Source organism: Amblyraja radiata, chromosome 28 (assembly GCF_010909765.2).
Source record: "Amblyraja radiata isolate CabotCenter1 chromosome 28, sAmbRad1.1.pri, whole genome shotgun sequence".
NCBI classification, from domain to species: Eukaryota; Metazoa; Chordata; class Chondrichthyes; order Rajiformes; family Rajidae; genus Amblyraja; species Amblyraja radiata.
In genome coordinates, this window is record NC_045983.1 from 10,036,611 (window position 1) to 10,056,593 (window position 19,983).

General features: G+C 46.4%; 1 protein-coding gene across 2 annotated transcripts in view; it reads left to right on the plus strand.

Moving 5' to 3' along the window:
- dph1 (diphthamide biosynthesis 1) overlaps positions 1-19,983 on the plus strand; it is a 683,707-nt gene that overhangs the window by 249,624 nt on the left and 414,100 nt on the right. For both annotated transcript variants that reach the window (XM_033045748.1, XM_033045747.1), the window contains exon 4: positions 13,925-14,046. In XM_033045748.1, coding sequence (XP_032901639.1) covers positions 13,925-14,046 — 122 coding nt within the window. The remainder of the gene's footprint in view (positions 1-13,924; positions 14,047-19,983) is intronic.

Consider the following 19,983-nt stretch of genomic DNA (forward strand, 5'->3'; position numbering starts at 1 on the left):
AATTTTTGTAAGGTGTCATTGAGACTCTTGAAAGGCGCCCATAAATAAAATGTATTATTATTATTATTAGAATAGTTTTAATGTGCATGGATTGCTGGCCAGTGCGGACTCAGTGGGCTGAAGGACCTGTTTCCGCGCTGTATCTCTAAACTAAACAAAAATATAACGGTAAGTAGCATCTGGTGCAGTAATTGTCTTTCAATCCGAGTATTAAATATGATTAAATCCGATTAGTATGATTGCAGTCACTACGCCCTGCTTGATCTCCTGCATTAAAACCTCTGTAAATTGTAGCCGTTTATTGTGTCCATCCACTCAGTGAAGGGTTCTGTCTGATATTACAAGTGGGGGTTTTTTTTCAAATAAGAATTACTGAATCTAACACATTCCGGCTTTCTCAATATTTAGTTTGGTTCCAAACCACCCAGCAAAACCATCAAAGGATTAAGCTCGTTGTGATGTTGTTAGTTTGTAAAACATGCTGTGAATTTTAAACTGCTCCAGACCACTGTGATTATGGTCGGATGTCAGTGCTACACGGATCAGGCTGATAGCGAAGAGCTCGGTGGCACTCCATACATTGCAAATTCTGCCTGCGTCTATGTCGATACTGTATATTATAGGAATATATAGAGTCATAGGTTAATACAGTGTGGAAACAGGCCCTTCGGCCCAACTCGCCCACAACGGCCAACAATGTCCCAGCTACACTAGTCCCACTTGCCTCCCATAACCCTCCAAACCTGTACCTGGCCAACTGTTTCTTAAACGATGGGATAGTCCCAGCCTCAAATACCTCCTCTGGCAGCTTGTTCCATACACTCGCCACCCTCTGTGTGAAACGGTTACCCCTCGGATTCCTATTCAATCTTTTCCCATTCACCTTGAACCTGTGTCCTCTGGTCCTCGATTCCCCTACTCTGGGAAAAAGACTGTGTGAATCTACCCGATCTATGTGTGTGTGATGCAAAACCTGTTACCAGCTTCCTCTTACTCTCACCTCCTCCCCTCCCCTGTACCTCACCCTCACCACCTCCCCTGTGTCCCTTTGCTCCAACCCTCATGTGTACCTCACCCTCACCTCCTCCCCGCATGTTACCTCTCCTCCTCCCCTCAATTCTACCTCACCTTGTCCCATCAGGTGTCCCTCACCCTCACCTGTTCCCCTCAGGTGTACCTGACCCTCCCTTGCTCCCCTCATCTGGGATCATGGCAGTACCTGACATCTTAGTTCGGGCAGGTTTGAATAAAGCCCAGGCATTAACATATCACTCCAGAAGCATAAGATGCTGGGACGTGGAGAGAAAGAATGAGAGTTGCTGCAGGAACTCAGTGGGTCGGGCAGTGCCTGGGGAGAGAGCTGGAGAGGCGCCAGTCGAGGTCCTTCCCCTGGAAGTGCTTCTGATGAATGTCACTGTGGTCCGTCCGTCTTACACCATTGCTCTGCGCTCGCTACCTCCAACTGATGTCAGCCTTTGCTGCAAACCCCACTGCTGTGTATATGACCATCCAACATCTCCACTGTGGCCGCTCAGCATTCCTGATGTGTCCACTAACTTCCAGACTAGTTCATAAGGTCATCAGTGATAGGAGCAGAATTAGGCCATTCAGCCCATCAAGTCTACTCCGCCATTCAATCATGGCTGATCTATCTCTCCCTCTCAACCCCATTCTCCTGCCTTCACCCCTGACACCTGTACTAATGAAAAATCTATCTATGCCTTAGAAATAACCATTGACTTGGCCTCCACAGCATTCTGTGCCAAAGAATTCCACAGATTCACCACCCTCTGACTAAAGAAATTTAGTATTGAGAGCTCAGGCCCTCTGCCCACAGATCATGATACCGATGGCTCGTTATATTTAGCAGAGGCACCCGGTGGTCCGTGTCCGTGTACCATGGGTCCATGACAGGCCTCGCCCCAGTGCCCGGCTGAGAAGGCCCTGTGTTTACGTTTGCCCCTGAGGTGAGGCCCTGCAGCCTCGCACAGCTCACAAGCTGCCACACCGACTGACAGGGCTGCATGGAGCTTCCTGCAAACCCTCCAACAGGTCCACCGTAGGGACCAGTAGAGCGTCCCTTGTAGCCAGGGTCCGGAGGGCAAGGAGCAGCACCACTCCGCCTAGCGTCCATGGGGGACGGAGTGGCTCTGCTGTCAGCGACCGATGGACTGGTGACGGGATCTAGGGAGTGGGCAGAGCTGAAGATGTCCTGGTTGGGTTGCTCCTAGGCCTGGCCAAGCTAGCCAACCGTGAGTCACGGCGCCAGGCGGAAGAGGGCTTTGCCCGAGCCAGATGCTTGCCCCTTTACCGGGGTTGTATAGTAGTTATTGGTATATTTGTAACTTAGTTGTTTGGAATTCAGTGTCTGAATAATTTGGTGATTTTGTAATATGGTGGTGGGTATGTCACCACGGTTTTGGGTTATTTTTTGGTTTTTGTATCGTGTACGTAATCAAATAAATTATTTTTGATACCAAAAAAACCCAGGTTTACCGTAGCCTGCCACTTTTGCGGGCGTGAAGAGTCTGTGTACCACGTGTATATGGAGTGTGTGAGGCTGCAGCCCCTGTTCCATTATCTAAAGGGGCTGCTCCTTGTCTTCTGGCTGCATTTCTCACCCACCATCCTCATCTTCGGACACCCTGTGCGTAGGGGAGAGGGTAGGGCCGAGGATGTCCTGGTTGGGTTGCTCCTGGGCCTGGCCAAGCTGGCCCTCCGCGAGTCACGACGCCAGGCAGAAGATGGCTCTACCCGAGCCGGCTGCCTGCCCCTCTTCCGGGGTTACGTCCGTGCCCGGGTGGTGTTAGAGAGGGACTATGCGCTGTCCACGGGCACCCTGGGGATTTCCGTGACCGCTGGGCACCGCGGGGGGTTGAATGCATCCTTGACAAGGAGTGTAAGATAGTTGTGTAATAGTTTATTGTTTATCGTGTATTATGGTGGTGGTCCTGTTTTTTTTTACTGTAATGTTTATATTACTTTAATATTTGAATAAATATTTTTGATAACAAAAAAAGAAAAAAAAAGAAAGGTTTACCGTGGGGTAAACCAGTACTGATTGCCTCGCACCCACATGAGCAGAATCCCGGGGATTCTCCCAGCGTAACATGGGAGCCATGGAACAGTCTGCAGCCATGTGTTTCAGTGTGTGGGTGGTGGGATACAGCCTGCCTCTGGATGGGTATGTACCCTTACATACATTTCTGTGTCTTTCTTTACAAACATCAGTCTAGTTTTGTTCTTGTGTCTGTGTGTGAGGTAACTGGCCTCCATCTTTACTCTATGTTAGTACTTGGAACTGTCTGCCTCTGGTTTTCATCATCTGTGCTTATGTTAGAATGTCTGAAACCAAATGTTTTTCTCTCCCATTCTCTTTCTCACTCTCCCTCTCCATCTCTCCCCCCCAACTCTCCCTCTCTCACTCTTTCTCTCTCTCTCACCTTCCCCCTCTCTATCTCTCCCTCCCTTACACTCACTCTCTTACACCCTCTCCAGCTCTCCCTCTCTACCTCCCCTTATCTCTAACTCACTCTTTACTCTCGCTCTCTTCTGCACTCTCTCTTTCTCTGTCTCCCTCTCCCCCTCATCCACCCTCTGGCACCATTATCTATTTTCATTCTCACATTCTCCTCCCTACCCTTTCTCACTTCTCTCTTTTTTTTCCTCTCTATTTTCCTCTCTTCCGCTCATTCCCACACTCTTGCTCCTCCGCTCTCTCTTTTCTCTCTCTCCGCTCTCTCTCTTTCTCCTCTCTTTCTCTCCTCTCTCTTTGTCGCACTCTCTCTGTTTCTGTGTGCCTCTCTCTGCTTTAATTGCATTATGGAATACATGGGATCTTTAAAAAAACAAACTATTTGTGTTATCTTTCTGTTCTGGTTCAATCCAACTAACATGATTAAAATCACTGTGATTTTGTTGTTCAGTAATACATGGTTTGAATATTAAATGGTTTCTGATCACCAAGATTATCGCAGAATCCTTACATGATGATGATATATATGCCTGTTTGACAGAGTTTCTTGTGATGGGTCAGAGAGTGTAGGCTTTACATGAACCGGCCAAGATAATGAAAGCAGGTTAAATTCAAGGCATCAGATACCTTCCAGGGAATAGAAGAAAAGAGACCTCCTTTTTCCTTTCATTCTCTGGGTTTGATCACTGTTGCCGTACTTGGTATTTATTAACAAGCAGTGTGGGCTGCAGTAACGCCACAGCACACCTCACTCGCTACTTCACAGGGCAAGATAAGAATAGACCATACACTGTAGGTGTAGGACTGGAGCTGTGTGGATGCAGAATACTCCACTAACGAGTGCCTTGAATTTACTTGTCATGTCAATGTTAGACTTGGAAGTTACTGACAATAATCAGTCACTATCCTCTAATAATGAATCTACCCAGGCTGGTTGCTGAGCTTGGCTCTGCATTGTACAACTATGATAGCACTCTTAACTCTGCACTGTACAAGTGTGAGTCAGGGACTTGAGACTGAGGGAATGCTGCATTGTTGAAGCTACCAGTTTTTGATGAGACATCAACCTGGGCTACCGACCTGCTCTTTTAAGTAGACCTATCTTTGATCAGACTTCACTGGCTTTACCATGCACTAAACTTTATTCAAACCAACATCTGCAGTTCCTTTCTACACACTCCTTACCTAGGGTCACCAATTGACCTCCCTCCTTGCTTGACCAACCTCCTGACCATAGCCAACTGATCTCCCTTCTGCTGAAGATCTCCTGGGACTGCTCCTCTGGGCGTCCCTGCTCACAGTCTCTGTGAGTTCTCTGATGAGACGTCTTTTGAGGTTTCCCATTGAAATTTACTGTCTACGCAAAGAACTGCAGATGCTGATTTACAGAAAACTCTAACTGCTGGAGTAACTCAGCGGGCCAGGCATCATCTGTGGGGGACATGGATAGGTGACATTTCGAGTTGGGACCCTTCTACTAATTAAAGTGAGAGAGTGGGGGGAGCTGTAAAAGAGATTGGGGCGGGACAAAGTCTGTCAACTGTTAGGTGGTTACAAATGAGGGGGGGGGGGGGGTGGGGGGGTGATTTGCAGATGGGTGGACAAAGGCTAGAGATGACAGGGAAACAAAAGGATGTGACAAGGAGAGAAGAGTGAAACGTAAAGCCAGAGGCAGGGATACTGGTGGACAAGGGGCCAGGGCTGAGTGGAATTTACTAGTGTCTGTGTTTGGATAATCAGCAGTTGCAGCGTTTAAATTTATAAACATTTTGAGCATTGCAACAGAAGAGTAAATATAAGTCTATTGGGAATGCTGATGCGGGCAGTAGTGGCAGAGCAATGGACTGGGACATGGGGGGTAAGGAGATGGTGCCAAATGCAGGCAAGTGGGACTAGCTGAGGTAGACATGTTGGTCAGCATGGACGAGTTGGGCTGAATGGCCTGTTTCCATGTTGTATGCCTTTTACTCTTGACTCTGTAGATTTGTGTTACTTCTCCAGGGCACATAATGCATATTGAATAGTTATAGTGACAGAAGATAGATGCAAAAAGCTGGAGTATCTCACCGGGTCAGGCAGCATCTCTGAAGAAAAGGAATAGGCGACGTTTCGGGTCGAGACCCTTCTTCGACCCTCCGAAGAAGGGTTTAGACCCGAAACGTCACCTATTCCTTTTCTCCAGAGATGCTGCCTGTCCCGCTGAGTTACTCCAGCTTTTTGTGTCAGTCTTCGGTTTAAACCAGCATCTGCAGTTCCTTCCGAGTCATAGTGGCAGCATTGCTCTCATTCCACTCTGCCTGGTGATCAGAGACACCCTCCTGCGCTTTGTCTTATCTTTGACCGTCCTAAAGTGGTGCTGAACGGCGATAACTATTGTGAGGAATTGTGAGGAATCTCAGAAGTGAGTTCTTTGTCCCTATAGGTGAATCAAATGAAAGCGTAATTTGCACAGGGTGTCTGGAATTCTTCAGCAATGTCATTATCAATGTGGAGCCGCACTCATCCCTTAACAAGAGTCAAGAGGTGCCAGCAAGTACGATGACCTGTTCTCAGCAAAGCTGCTCTTGATAATTAATTTCTTTCAGTGTCACAGTAACAATGAATGGAGCTGGAAATGGGCAAGGGGCGGGTGATGGAAGGGGGTGATGGTGGTAGATGATGGTGTCGTAGGTTTTACCCTTTAATTTTGATAAAGGCTCTGACTTCCCAAATCACCTGCACCAGAGTGTATGGAGGATGCTGGGTGCTATCTCTCTCTGCCCGTGTTTCTCCTATCTTTAGCTGTCTCTCTTTTTCCCTTTATGCTATTTTTGCTGGCTGTCCATAAATTAGTCGGTTTTCTCCTGAAGCTTTCCTATTTTGTGTTCATGTATATTTACCTCTGTATTTCTTACTCCTCCTCTTGCTCCTTCCTTCCCTGCCTTTTACAGATCTTCCACCCACCTCTCACTCTTATCTTCCTCCAGTACCACCCACTCTCTCTCACTTCTTGACTCCCACCTGCCTCCATCCCTCCTTAACATCCTCTCACTATCTCTCTCTCTCTCTCTTTCTCTTCCTATCTACTACTCCCTTTCTCTTTCTCCCCACTCTCCTCAATTAATCTCTTTACCCCTTTCCCTTCCACCTTCACTCTCTCCATTTTGCTCCACTCTACTCCATTTTCATTTATCATCTCCTTTACTTTCTTTTATTCTTGTTGTCTTTTCACTGTTGATCTCTTTTGCTTCCGCCTCTGACTTCTTCCAGGTCTTTTTCTCCGTCCTTTCTTGTCTACTTCTTGTCTCCTGTCTCCTCTGATGCACCCTCTTCTTCTTTTGTTCCCCGCCTTTTCCCTTCCCTTTGTAGTTTCCTCCCCCCTCTGCCTATTTCTCTTGCTGCGCTCCCTCTGCCCCTCACTCTCTCCCTCTTCTTCTCAACGTCCCTGGCTGATCGACGCTATCTGCCACTCTTCCTTTTCCTTCTCTCCTCCGACTGCTACTTGTATTTCCTTTCCTCTGTCTCTGCCCTTTGTCTCTTTTGTCCCTGCCTCTCCCTGCCATTCCGTCCCCCGGATCGGTTGGTGCGTTCCTATTCCTCCAGTGCTGCATTGCTTTGAGGTAATTGTGAAACTGAAACGCGAGCGTTTAGTCTGTCTGCTTCAGGTCGGCATTAATGGAGTGGAAAGTCCCTCCAGGCTGCTGGATAATTGCCGTCGAACTGTCATTCCAGGCACATGCGGACAGAAAGTAGCAAACGTTGTCTTGTTTGCGCTGTATGTATTTAACTGCAAAAATTCTGAGTTTTGGTAAATACATTGAACTCAAGGTCAAACGAGTTTGTTTTAGGGATTGTGACAGGGCTTTGTAATCAGTGCTTAGCAGTGAAGAACAAGGCTGCTACTCAATTAAACATGAAAAATTTACATTGAAATGAAGGATCGGAGGCCTGACAGGCATTCCAAGTGGACTAAGTACTAAACGTATCAAAGTGCCTGAAAGTGGACTCTGAGAGTGAGTTTTATATCATAGAATATAGAACGGAACAGGCCCTTAGGCCCACAATGTCTGTGCTGATCATGATGCCAAGTTAAACTAATCTCCGCTGCCTGCATGTGATCCATATCCCTCCATTCCCAGCATATCCATGTATCCTATCTAAATGCCTCTTAAACGCCACTATCGTATGTGCTTCCACCACCACCCCGGGCAGCACCCACCCCATCCAGCCACCCACCACTCGTGGTGTAAAAAACTTGTCCCGTTCATATCCTTTAAACTTTGTCCCCTCACGTTAAAACTGCACCATTTGGTCTTTCACATTTCCACCCTGGGAAAAAGATTCTGACTGTCAGGTAGACACAAAAGGCTGGAGTAACTCAGCGGGTCAGGCAGCATCTCTGGAGAGAAGGAATAGGTGACGTTTCGGGTCGAGACCCTTCCTCAGACACTGACTGTCAGATCTTGACTTAACGTAGTTGTGCTGAAGGGAAACTATGAGGCAACCACGATGAACAAGGATCATAATTGGCTATTCGGTCCTCTGCATGGGCAGAGATTGTTCAGTACCTCAAACTTATTCTACCACTCAATTATATCATACTACAGTGCATCTCAGCTTTGGCAATCTGACTTAGTTCCATTAATGCCCATTGCCTGACAAAAATAGAGGCTTAGGGTTGGAAGTTTTTGAGATGCTGGTTTTGAGTATGGGCAACGCTGAAAGCAAGAGCAACTTTGGAGGAACAGCTACTCATATTTCGTATGAATATTGACTTCTCTAACTTAATGTGACCCTTGCTTTCCCTCTCCCTCCCTCCCCCATCCTAGTCCTCCGACTAGTTTGATTGTCCTCCTGATTAAATTTCACGTTGTTTGTCTTGTCCTAGCTAACAACGATCTATTCTATATTTTCCTTCAGTTTCGTCCCCTTCGATCTCACGTTTTCACACCTTACCCTTCCATATCCCTCGTTTCCCTCTCCCCTGACGCTCAGTCTGAAGAAGGGTCTCGACCCATTCCTTCTCTCCAGAGATGCTGCCTGTCGCCCCCGCTAAGGTACTGCAGCATTTTGTGTCTCTCCGGTGTAAACCAGCAACATGTTGGTATTGGTATTGGTTTATAATAGTCACCTGTATCAACGCACAGTGAAAAGCTTTTGTTTGCATGCGATCTAATTAAATGAGGCCTTGTTGTACACAAATACAATCAAGCCACACACAATGACAACAGGTAGTGCAAAGAGCAGAGTATTGTTTTCAGCATTGCAGTGTTTCTATGTGGAGTGTGGTTTCCAACATTGTCGTGTGACAGATCCAGAGAAAAGGTCCAATGTCCGCAAGGCATGTAGATTTGAGGATTGGGACTGTACCCTTATGGAAGGACTGTTCAGAGGGGAAGAAGCTGTTCTCGAGGCTAGTGGTACATGCTTTCCAGCTTTTGTATCATCTTCCCGATAGGAGTGGGGAGAGAAGGGCGAAGTGCTTTTAAAACGTAGAACATCCCGAGGAACGTCACGTCACGTCACGCAAAGTTTAACGTTAATCCTCAACTGGAGCTATTTGGGCAGATGACCAAAATCTTGATTAAAGAAAAAGTCTTTGAGTGTGACTAGAGGGGTGGGGGGGAGAGAAGCTGAGAGGTTGGAGAAGAATTTCTCGAGCTTTGCCAATTGAAGGAATGTTCTTTGGTATTAGAGCGATGTAAGTGGAGGATATTCCAAGGGCTGAAATTAGGACGTTTAGAAGCTGCATCCTAGTTTTCTGATGAAACAAAGGTGAATAGTTGTAAGGATGATGTAAGAGATGTCCAGCGTGATGTGGACAGATTCATAATGTAGGCAACAAACATGACCGGTGGAGCTTAATGTGAGGTTGTCCACTTTCACACGAACAATAGGGATACAGAATGTTGTTTCGAGGTTGTGAACTTTTTCCGGCTTTAGTTCTAGAGATACAGCTTGGTAACAGGCCCTTCGGCCCACTGAGTCCAGAGCAACCATCAATCAGCCTTTTACGCCAGTTCAGTGTATTCCAACTTTCTCGTCCTCGCCTTGATCTTTACACATCCCTCCTTGATCAATTGTACAGAGGTCGATTGACCTACAAACCCGCACGTCTTTGGGATGGGGAGGAATCCGGAACTCCCGAAGGAAACCTACGTGGTCACAGGGAGAAAGTGGAAACTCCACACAGGCAGCACCCGAGGTCAGGATCGAACCCGGGTCTCTGGTGCTGTGAGACAGCAGCTTTACCAGCTGTGCCACCCTTATCTCATGAAGGCGAATGTAGCAGGAGTAAATATAGCCCAGTCTTGTACATCTCCTTCCTTATGTCCCGGGCAAGCTGGGCAACAAGTGTCATCACGTACGCTGTTCCACTGTGTGCTGTGGCTGAGTCCTTTCATACTGGCATTGCAGCCAGCCCTGTTGTAAAAATCTTCACCATTGAATTAAGAATTCCTGACCTGTAGACTTCAGTACAGAAATTATTTTGCTTTGTTTCAAAAGTTTAATTATTTATTACTGTTTTAATAAATTTGCATCAAATTTTTGTCGAAAATGTTTTTGAATTATTGAAAGCAGTTTTAATACTTTTTAAATGTCACTGTGCATTTGAGAGAGATTTGGAAACCTTTAGCAAGCTCACAGGCTTTGACAGGAAAAAGAAGCTTCACCTTCAGCTCTGTCAAGGGCCGTCGAGGTCGCTGTGGGAGAGGGCCTCAGTGGTGAGATGGCTGAAGTCCTTGTGCTTCTGAGGGCTTGCTAATTAAGGTTTAGTTCAGTTCAGTTTACTTTATTGTCACGTGTACCGAGGTACAGTGAAAAGCTTTTGTCGCGTGCTGTCCAGTCAGCACAATCGAGCCATTTACAATGTATTGATACATGATAAGAGAATAACATTTAGTGCAAGGTAAAGCCAGCAAAGTCTGATCAAGGATAGTCCCAGGCTCGCCAAAGAGGTAGCTAGTAGTTCAGCACTGCTCTCTGGTTGTGGTAGGATGATTCAGTTGCCTAATAACAGTTGGGAAGAAACTGTCCCTGAATCTGGTGGTGTGCATTTTCACACTTCTATACCTTTTGCCTGATGGGGGAGGGGAGAAAAGGGAGTGGCCAGGATGCGACTCATCCTTGATTATGCTGCTCAAAGATCCTATAGCGGAGCAGATCTTTGATGCTGCTGGCCTTGCCGAGGCAGCATGACGTATAAATGGAGTCAATGGAAGGGTGGTCGGTTTGTGTGATGGTCTGGGCTGCGTCCACACCTTCCGACTGGACCACCAGGCCTACATATCTGTACAGATCTTGGAGCGTGAGTCCAGGCAGCATGCTAGATTGAACATGACAGTCTGCGTCTCTTGAATAATACACAAAGTGCTGGAGTAACTCAACGAGTCAGGCAGCATCGTCGGAGAACATGGATAGGTGATGTTTCAGGTCAGGACCCTTCTTCAGTCCTTTGAATGCTACTCTATGGAGAGATTTGAGTGGAACTTGCACGGGCAAAATAGATAGTGCAGCAAGAATCTAGGAAGTCAAATGCAATGCAGCCCTTTGTTATTGAGGAGGATGGAGTATTGAAGAAGGAAAGTGTTACCAAAATGTAAAGCACTCTGTAGGCAGTGCATAATCAATCACTTGAGTTAGACTCAAAATGCTGGAGTAACTCAGTGGGTCAGGCAGCATCTCTGGAGAAAATGGATAGGTGGCGTATCAGGTCGAGACCCTTCTTCAGACTCCAGCATATGGGTAGGTGACGTTTCGGGTCAGAATCCTTCTTCGGACTGAATATAATAGGGGGCAGAAAGCTGCAAAAGATGGGCACAAAATGCTGGAGATAATCAGTTGGTTAGGCAGCATCTCCGGAGAAAATGGATAGGTGACCCTTCCGGCCGGGACCCTTCTTCAGACCGTTCTTCTAAACCAGCATCTGCAGTTCCTTTTCATTACAAAGATGGACAAAGTTAGGCAAGTGATAGGTGGATACAGAGAGGGGAGGGGATGGATGGCTGAACAAAGGCAAGAGATGAAAATACAAAAGGCTGCGAGATGTGGAGAGAAGGGGCACAAAGTGTAAAGCCAAAAGAAGAAATATAGGTGGAAAGGAATAGGGGGAGGAATTACAGGAGAACCGGGTGTGGGTTCAGGTGGGGCACAGGAAAGTGAGTGGGAAAAGTGGAAGGGGGGGGGGGGGGGTTGGCTAATTACTCCAGGAGTGACACAGGGAAGAGAGGTTGCCAAAGATTTTTGGATACTGGGCTATTGGGATCCAGTTGAGGCCAATGATCGCAGTGTTGGTGAACGGCAGAACATGTTCGAGGGGTAGTGTGGTCTGCTCATGTTCCTATTTCTTCAGTCTGAAGAGTGATCCGAAGCCGAAACATCACCTATCCATGTTCACCAGAGATGCTGCCTGACCCATTGAGTTACTCCAGCACTTTGTGTCCTCTTGTTTCTTATGCTGTTATTGTAGGGCAGGGGGAGATTGCAGAGGTGGGGATGATAGGCCAAGGAGAGTTTCGAACATGGTCAGTCTCCAATGACACACAAAGAGTAGGCTCCAATGTACAGGGGTCACTCCAGCACTTTGTGTCTTTTTTTTGTATGGCAACAGGGCACGACAGTGGCACAGTTCCAGAGACCCGGGTTCGATCCTGACTCCCGAGTACTGTCTACAGAGTTTGTACATTTTCCCTGTGACCGCATAGGTTTTCTCCGGGTGCTAGACACAAAATGCTGGAGTAACTCAGCGGGACAGGCAGCATCTCAGGAGAGAAGGAATGGGTGACGTTTCAGGTCGAGACCCTTCTTAGGTTTCCTCCCACGCTCCAAAGACATATAGGTTTATCTGTTAATTGGCTTTGGTAAAATTGTTAAATTGTCCCTAGCGTGTAGCATAGTCGTGTGTACTCGGTCATTGCTGGTCGGGACGGACTCGGTGGGCCGAAGGGTCTCCCCACGCTGTATCTCTAAAGTCTAAAGCATCTGCAGTTCCTAGTATCCAGTCACCAACGGGATATGGGCAAGTTAAGTTTAAAATATTAGTTTTGTGTTATAGTTTAGAGATACAGTGCGGAAACAGGTCCTTCGGCCCATCGAGTCCACATCGACCAGCGAACCCCGTACACTAATACCATCCTACACAGGGATAGTAGGGACAATTTACTATTTTTACCAAAGCCAAAATAACCTAAAAACCTGGACATTTTTGGAGTGTGGGAGGAAACCGGAACACCCGGAGAAAACCCACGCGGTCACGGGGACAACGTATAAACACCGTACAGATAGCACCTGTAGTCAGGATCAGGGTTTCTAATGCCGTGTGTGGGGCAGCAACTCTACCACTGAGCCACCATGCTGCCCTAAAGAGTTGAATGAGTTTCATTCTGCATTTAGTTGGAGCCACTCTGACGTGTCATTGTCATTGCAGGGTGGAGATGCCCACAATATATGATGTGCCCCTGATGCTCTGCCTCCAAGAACTTTCCCTTCATGAATCGGTGCAGTGTAAACTCGAATTTTAAATTCAGGGCAAAATCCAGCTTCTAATTAGCTTGATTTCCATATGTAAATCGCACTCAGCATATTTGACATGACCTCATTAGCATTATAAAGATCATGTCCTCCAAACTGTGTACATATAGATCACATTTATTTTCCCTTTCTTTATTCTAATAAGAATGTAATAATCATGTCCACGCCGTCATTCACTCTCTTCCCCATGCAGGACAAACTCTTGAAAGGGCAATTGTCACTGTCATTGTTACCCCTTCCTGGGGCTGTGGGTCACTGCTTGATATTAGCAACATTTCATTGGGCTTGAAATGTAAAGAAAAGCCTCCGGAAGGAGATTATCACAAGTAGGTCGGCACGGTGGTGCAGCGGGTAGAGCTGCTGTCTCACAGCGCCAAAGACCCGGGTATCAATCCTGACCTTGGGTGCTGCCTGTGTGGAGTTGGCACGTTCTCTCTGTGACTGCGTGGGTTTCCTTTGGGTTGCTCCGGTTTCCTCCTACACCTCAAAGATGTCCAGGTTTGTAGCTTAATTGACCTCTGTAAATTGCCCCCCCCCCCATGTGTAGGAAGTGGATGTGTAAGTGGAATAACATAGAGCATGGAACTAATGTGAACGGGTGATCGATGGTTGGCGTGGACATGGTGGGTCGAGGGGCCTGTTTCCACGCTGTTTCTTGCAATCAATCACTGAATTACCTGAATCTTCGGTCAGCGTGTTGTGCAAAGTGCGGAGAATAGAAATAAATATTTTAACAAGATGGCCGGATGTGACCCAGAGAGGTCAGGTGGCAGAGGTGAAAGGGCATCATTCCAGCTGGAGCTCCATGACTAGTGGTTGTTGGCGATATACACATATTGACGACTTAAATGGTGATTTGTAACCCTAATTGTTGACATTGTATGTGGGTGCGCAGAGATGTGTAAAGATGGCCCGTAACGCTTTGGTCTTGGTTTTTAGGTTCACTGATGCGGACACGCTGATAATGGGTGACGTCACGTACGGAGCATGTTGTGTGGACGACTTCACAGCCAGGGCCCTCGGAGCTGACTTCATGGTCCATTATGGCCACAGCTGTCTCGGTCAGTATACCTTCCCTCTACTCGCATGGTTCCAATTCATGTCCCACTGTGAACTATTGTACCAGATGTGAATGAGCACGCCGGGGTAAGGTGCGCGCTTATAGTATCATTATAGAGTATCATATATGGTGTTATTATTATTTAGCAGGAATTGTGTTGCTTACTTTAGCTACAGTACTTTTAGTTTGATTGAATGAGCCCTCCCAACAGTTTGCTAATATAGTTAGTTACACAGTCATCGAGCTGTCCAGCATGGAAACAGGCCTTGCAGCCCAACTCATCCACGCCGACTAAGTTGCTCAGCCCAACTAGTCTCACTTACCTGCCCCCGGCCATTTCCCTCCAGACCTTGGATAGACACTCAGTGGGCCAGGCTGCATCTCAGGAGAAAAGGAATAGGTGATGTTTTATGTCGGAAACCACCCGAAGCGTCGCCTATTCCTTTTCTCCAGAGATACAGCCTGAGTTACTCCAGCATTTTGTGTCTAACTTTGATTTAAACCAGCATCTGCAGTTCCTTCCTACAGTATTCATGGGACTCATTCAAGGGGAGTATTTAAATGGACCTGGCCATTACAAACCCCTCAACTACTGCAGAAACTGGTGACATGTTCAGTTATTTCACTGCTGCCTGTAGGTGCTGTTTGATTACCGTGTGTACCTACATGAACGAAGAATAAACGGCTTTTGATCATCCAGTGGTCACGTTGCCTCGATGAATATTCTAAAAATGTATGTTTTCATGTATTAGTTGCAGTAGGCACGCTGGTGTCTTGGTTCCAATTGATATTTCAATTGGGAGGAGTGCACTGCCCAGGAGTGCCTCAGGATGTCAGTAAGTGTGATTCGCAATTGGCGCGCAGCTGTTTTTTCCAGGGAAGCGTTCGATTTGGTCAAGGATTCAATCACCTCGACTGAAACAGCCAATTTACAATTTTGACTCCAGGCCCATTTAATAATTTATTTGGCAAATTAAACGGAACACATGTTACACGAATCCATTCCCGCCGGAACGAGATGGGATGTGGCTCAGCCCAGGCGGGGACTTGCTCTGCCGCCCTGCAGAGTTGACAAGGGGTGGCTTGCAGAGTGGAACATGCCCACCGCCCGCCTTTTGTCAGTCAATACCCAACAGAAGCTGCAAAAGGGACTGAAGTAAATGTGCAGCAGCCTCAGTCATCCCGCAATATTGCATTGAACAAGCCGTCAGTTTCCCTGGGCCAGCTCTCATTCTCTGTAGTATCTCGAGCAAGATTTTCATTGACTCGGCACCTCAGCCTCGAGAAGAGCACAGAGTGTCGAAGCAGCTCGGCGGACCAGGCAGCATCTCAAGAGGACATTTCGTATCGGGACCCTTCTTTTTTTGTATACTGGCATCTGCCTAGAGTCACACAGTGATACAATGTGGAAACAGGCCCTTCGGCCCAACTTGCCCACACCAGCCAACATGTCCCAGCTACACTAGTCTCGCCTGCCAGCATTGGTCCATATCCCTCCAAACCTGTTCTATCCATGTACCTGTCTAACTGCTTCTTAAATGTTGGTATAGTCCCAGCCTCTGGCTGCTTGTTCCATGCACCCACCACCCTTTGTGTGAAAAAGTTACCCCTCAGATTCCTATTAAATCTTTTCCCATAAATCTTCTCTTTCCAGCTTGACAACACACACGGTACGCAGAACTGAACACAATCCTCTAAATGCGGCCTCACCAACATCTTATACAACTGCAACATTGACCTCCTAACTTTCATACTCAGTACTCAGGCTGGTGAAGGCCAATGTGACAAAAGCCTTTTTGACCATCCGATCTACCTGTGACTCCACCTTCAGGGAACTATGCACCTGCACTTCTAGATCCCTCTGCTCTACAACACTACCCAGAGCCCGACCATTCACTGTGTAGGTCCTGCCGATGTTAGACTTCCCAAAATACAACACCCCTCACATTTTTTCTGCATTAAATTCCATCAACCATTCCTCAGCCCACCTGGCCAATCGATCCAGATCCTGCTGCAATGTTTCACAACCACCTTCACTATCTGCAAAATCACCCACTTTTGCATCACCTGCAAACTTGCTAATCTTGCCGAGAATGTTCTCATCATTGATGTGGATCTGCAGTTCTTTGTTCTTACTATACCTTGCCCTACATGTGACAATAAACTCAACTTGACGACTTGACAAAGTTGTCTACCTTCACCTTTGTAATAACAGCCTCACCAAACCCACCTGCCACTGGAGTTCTCATTCACGGATTCCTTACCTTCAGATTTGCTTCCACATTTTAGGGGCAATCTCTGGCGACAATTTGTCACCTTCAAGAGTTCAATGCTCTTTCCACCCGCTTTGAACAGGCAAACAAACTTTCACAAATGCGTGACTCCCCCCCCCCACCTCCCGCTGGCTCTGTCCCACATGGTGCCCAACCCTGGCGACTATTCGCGTGCCAGTCACAGAAGCAGATCTACTATCTCATATCACAATCACTCCACATTCTTAAATCTCTGCTCCTACAGCAACATTTCTTACTTTATACACTGTAAATGGCCCGATTGTAATCATGTATTGTCTTTCCGCTGACTGGTTAGCATGCAACAAAAACTGTTCACTGTTCCTCAGTGCACGTGACAATAAACTAAACTGAACTGAACCGATCTCAGTGGCAGAAATCAGGGTAAACTATCGGAGAGCAGCCAGCCCAGATGAAGTCCCTGGACGGGTTCTGAAATCATGCTCCAACCAGCTGGCACAGTCTTCACCGACATCTTCAGTCCCGCACTTCAACAATCTAGTCTAGTGACCCATTTGCCTCCATCACTCCATTCCCCGAGAAAAGTAAAATGAATTTTCTCAACGACTACCACCCAGTAACTCCAAAGTAGACTCAATGAGTTAAGGGCCTGTCCCACTTGGGCCACCTATATCCGTGAGTCATGGTCGACACGAGGTCGTAGGAGGTCTTCGTGTTATGCCCCTGTCCCACCTAGGAAACCTGAACAGAAACCTCTGGAGACTTTGTGCCACACCCAAGGTTTCCGTGCGGTTCCCGGAGGTTTTTGTCAGTCTCTCTACCTGCTTCCACTACCTGCAACCTCCGGGAACCGCACAGGAACCTTGGGTGGGGCGCAAAGTCTCCAGAGGTTTTCGTTCAGGTTTCCTAAGTGGGACAGGGGCATAACTCTCCTTCATGCTCGAGAGCGGTCTCTGCGTACTCGAGGCCTAAGCTAGGTCCCGGCGGTTTTTTCAATATGTTAAAAAATGCCTGCAAGTAAAAAAAGGTCGCCATGGAAAAAATCGATACTTTTTTTACTCGTAGGTTTAGTCGTAGTAGGTCGGCATGTTAGTCGTAGGTAATCGAGGGTAGTCGTAGATAGTCTTCAACATACTCCGTGGGAGGTCGAAGGGAGGTCGAAGGTAATCGAAGGAGGTCGTCTTCACTCTCCAGTATTCGGTGTCCAATTTTCCCGAAGTTAGTTGTAGTTAGTCGTAGCTAGTCGAAGCTGGTCTTCAACATAGTCAAAGGAGGTCAAAGGAGGTTTTCTACATAGTCGAAGAAGGTCTTCAACATGTCATTTTTTCAAACTCTTCTAAACTCGCCAATTAGGTCGCATAAGTGGGACAGCCCCTTTATAGAGCTATATAGCATGGAACAGATCCTCTCGTTCTTGACGACCTGTACTGAACAGAGCTAGTCCCACTTGCCAGCACCTCGCCCATATCTCTCCACATCGTTCCTATCCATTTATCCGTCCAAGTGAATTTTAAATATCGTAATTGTACCTGCCCGCACCATTCTCTCCGGTTGTTGTTTCCTTGTACGCAACACCCTTTGTGTGAAAAAGTTGTCCCTCGGGTCTTAAAGGTAGGTAATCCTGATTAAGTGTGTCCTACGACATTGTGGGAAGATGAAGAAGAAATTGTGGAACCTTTGGCAGATATTTGTATCATTATTAGCCCATGGATTAGGTATTTGATTATTCAGATTAGTTTATTGAATCTGAATAATAAATTAATCTGAATCTTTAGAAATCCAAGATTCTGATTAATTTATAATTATGATTCAGGAAACCTATCTCAATCTCCCCCAAGCCATACCACTGACCTACATGCCAGCATAATTTACAATGGCCAATTCACCTATCAACTGGCAGGCCCTTAGGACGCGAGAGGAAACTGGAGCATTTTGGGAAAAGCCACATGTTCACAGGATGAATGTGTAAACGCACAAAGACAGCGCCGCAGGTCAGCATTGAATTTGGTTCTCAAACCCCGTGATGTAGCAGCTCTGCAAGCTATGCCCAGATTACAGATTCCAACCACTGGTGGTGCAGCGGTAGAGTTGCTGTCTTACAGCGTCAGAAACCCGGGTTTGATCCTGATTACAGGTACATGGCACAGGTACAGGTACAGAATTTGTACATTCTCCCCATGACCTGCGTGGGTTTTCTCCGGGTACTCCGGATTTCCACCCACACTCCAAAGACGTACAGGTTTGTAGGTTAATTGACTTCGGTAAAATTCTAAATTGACCCCAGTATGTGTAGGATAGTGTTAGTGTGCGGGGATCACCAGTTAGCGCAGACATGGTGGGCTGTTTCCGCACTGTATCTCTAAACTAAACTAAACTAGACTAAATCATTGTCTGAGTGAAAATATGCTTCCAAATTTCGTCTAATTCACCTACCCCTTAATCCTAAAGCCATTTCCTCTAGTTTTAGACACATCTGCTATGGAGAAAAGGTTCCTACTGTTTAGAAAATGTCCTACTATTAACAACAATGGGCCCCACACTGATCCATACGGCACACCATTAGTCACATTAGACTTTTCTCTCATCTAAGAATTATATAATTACTTGAAGGTAGAAGAAATAGTTTCACTAAAAGCATTACTGGAATATGGATCGCCTAAATTTAAATTAAGTAAAAGAATGGACAAGCTGAATATAAAATTGGATTTGGACCCAGAGTTAAATTTCTTCCACAGGGTTAAGAGAATTTGTTTTAAATTCAAGAACACAACTGGTTTGCGGATGTCCTGTTTGGCTGGTCATTTGTCACGCTTTCCCCAGTCTAGCCTTGGGTGTGATCTTCCCTTCTCCAGGTGATGAAGAATGGGCATAAATCCCAATAACATTCCGTCCATGGGAGAATACTAAAAAGGTTAGAAGTATTTTTTACACAAGGGTTGTCAGAACATGGAGTGACCGACCAGAAGCTGCTGGAAGCAAAATCTATAAAAGCTTTTAAGATGAAAGAGCTGAAAGGTCACAGGTAAAGGGCAACAGATTGAGAATTAGTGGAAGAGTTTTTCAGAGACAGCACCGATATGACGGGCCTTCGATTGCCTTCGCTTTATTGTGTGTCCACTGAAGACAATTCAATTACAAGGTGCTTAGAATAATTATACAAAATATATGAGGGAGAGGTAAAACATTAAAGGTTACAAGGAAAGGGCAATAGAATTATATTAGTCAATTTTGTGAAGAATATGGCATGAGGGAACTCATTAAAGTCCCTATGCCCCTTATGGATAAAACTATATTTCCAACATAACTTCATACGTTCTAGGCCATTTGCTAGCAGTTCTAGGCCAATTCCCTCACAGAATTAGCCATTCTGCCCATCAAGTCTATTCTGCCATTCAATCATAGCTGATCTATCTTTCCCTCTCAACCCCATTCTTCTGCCTTCTCCCCATTACCCCTGACACCCGTACTAATCAAGAATCTATCAATCTCCGCCTTAAAAATATCCATTAACAGCCTCCACAGCCTTCTCTACACTAAGGTAAGGACATCAAATGACATGTAACTGCGATCGACAAGGGAAGTTCAGATTCCCTCCACACCCCCGCCCCTTCCACTTTTTTTCCTTGTGTTAATTATATTGTTTACAGTGTACAATGTTTACATATTCTGTTGTCCTGCAGCAAGTA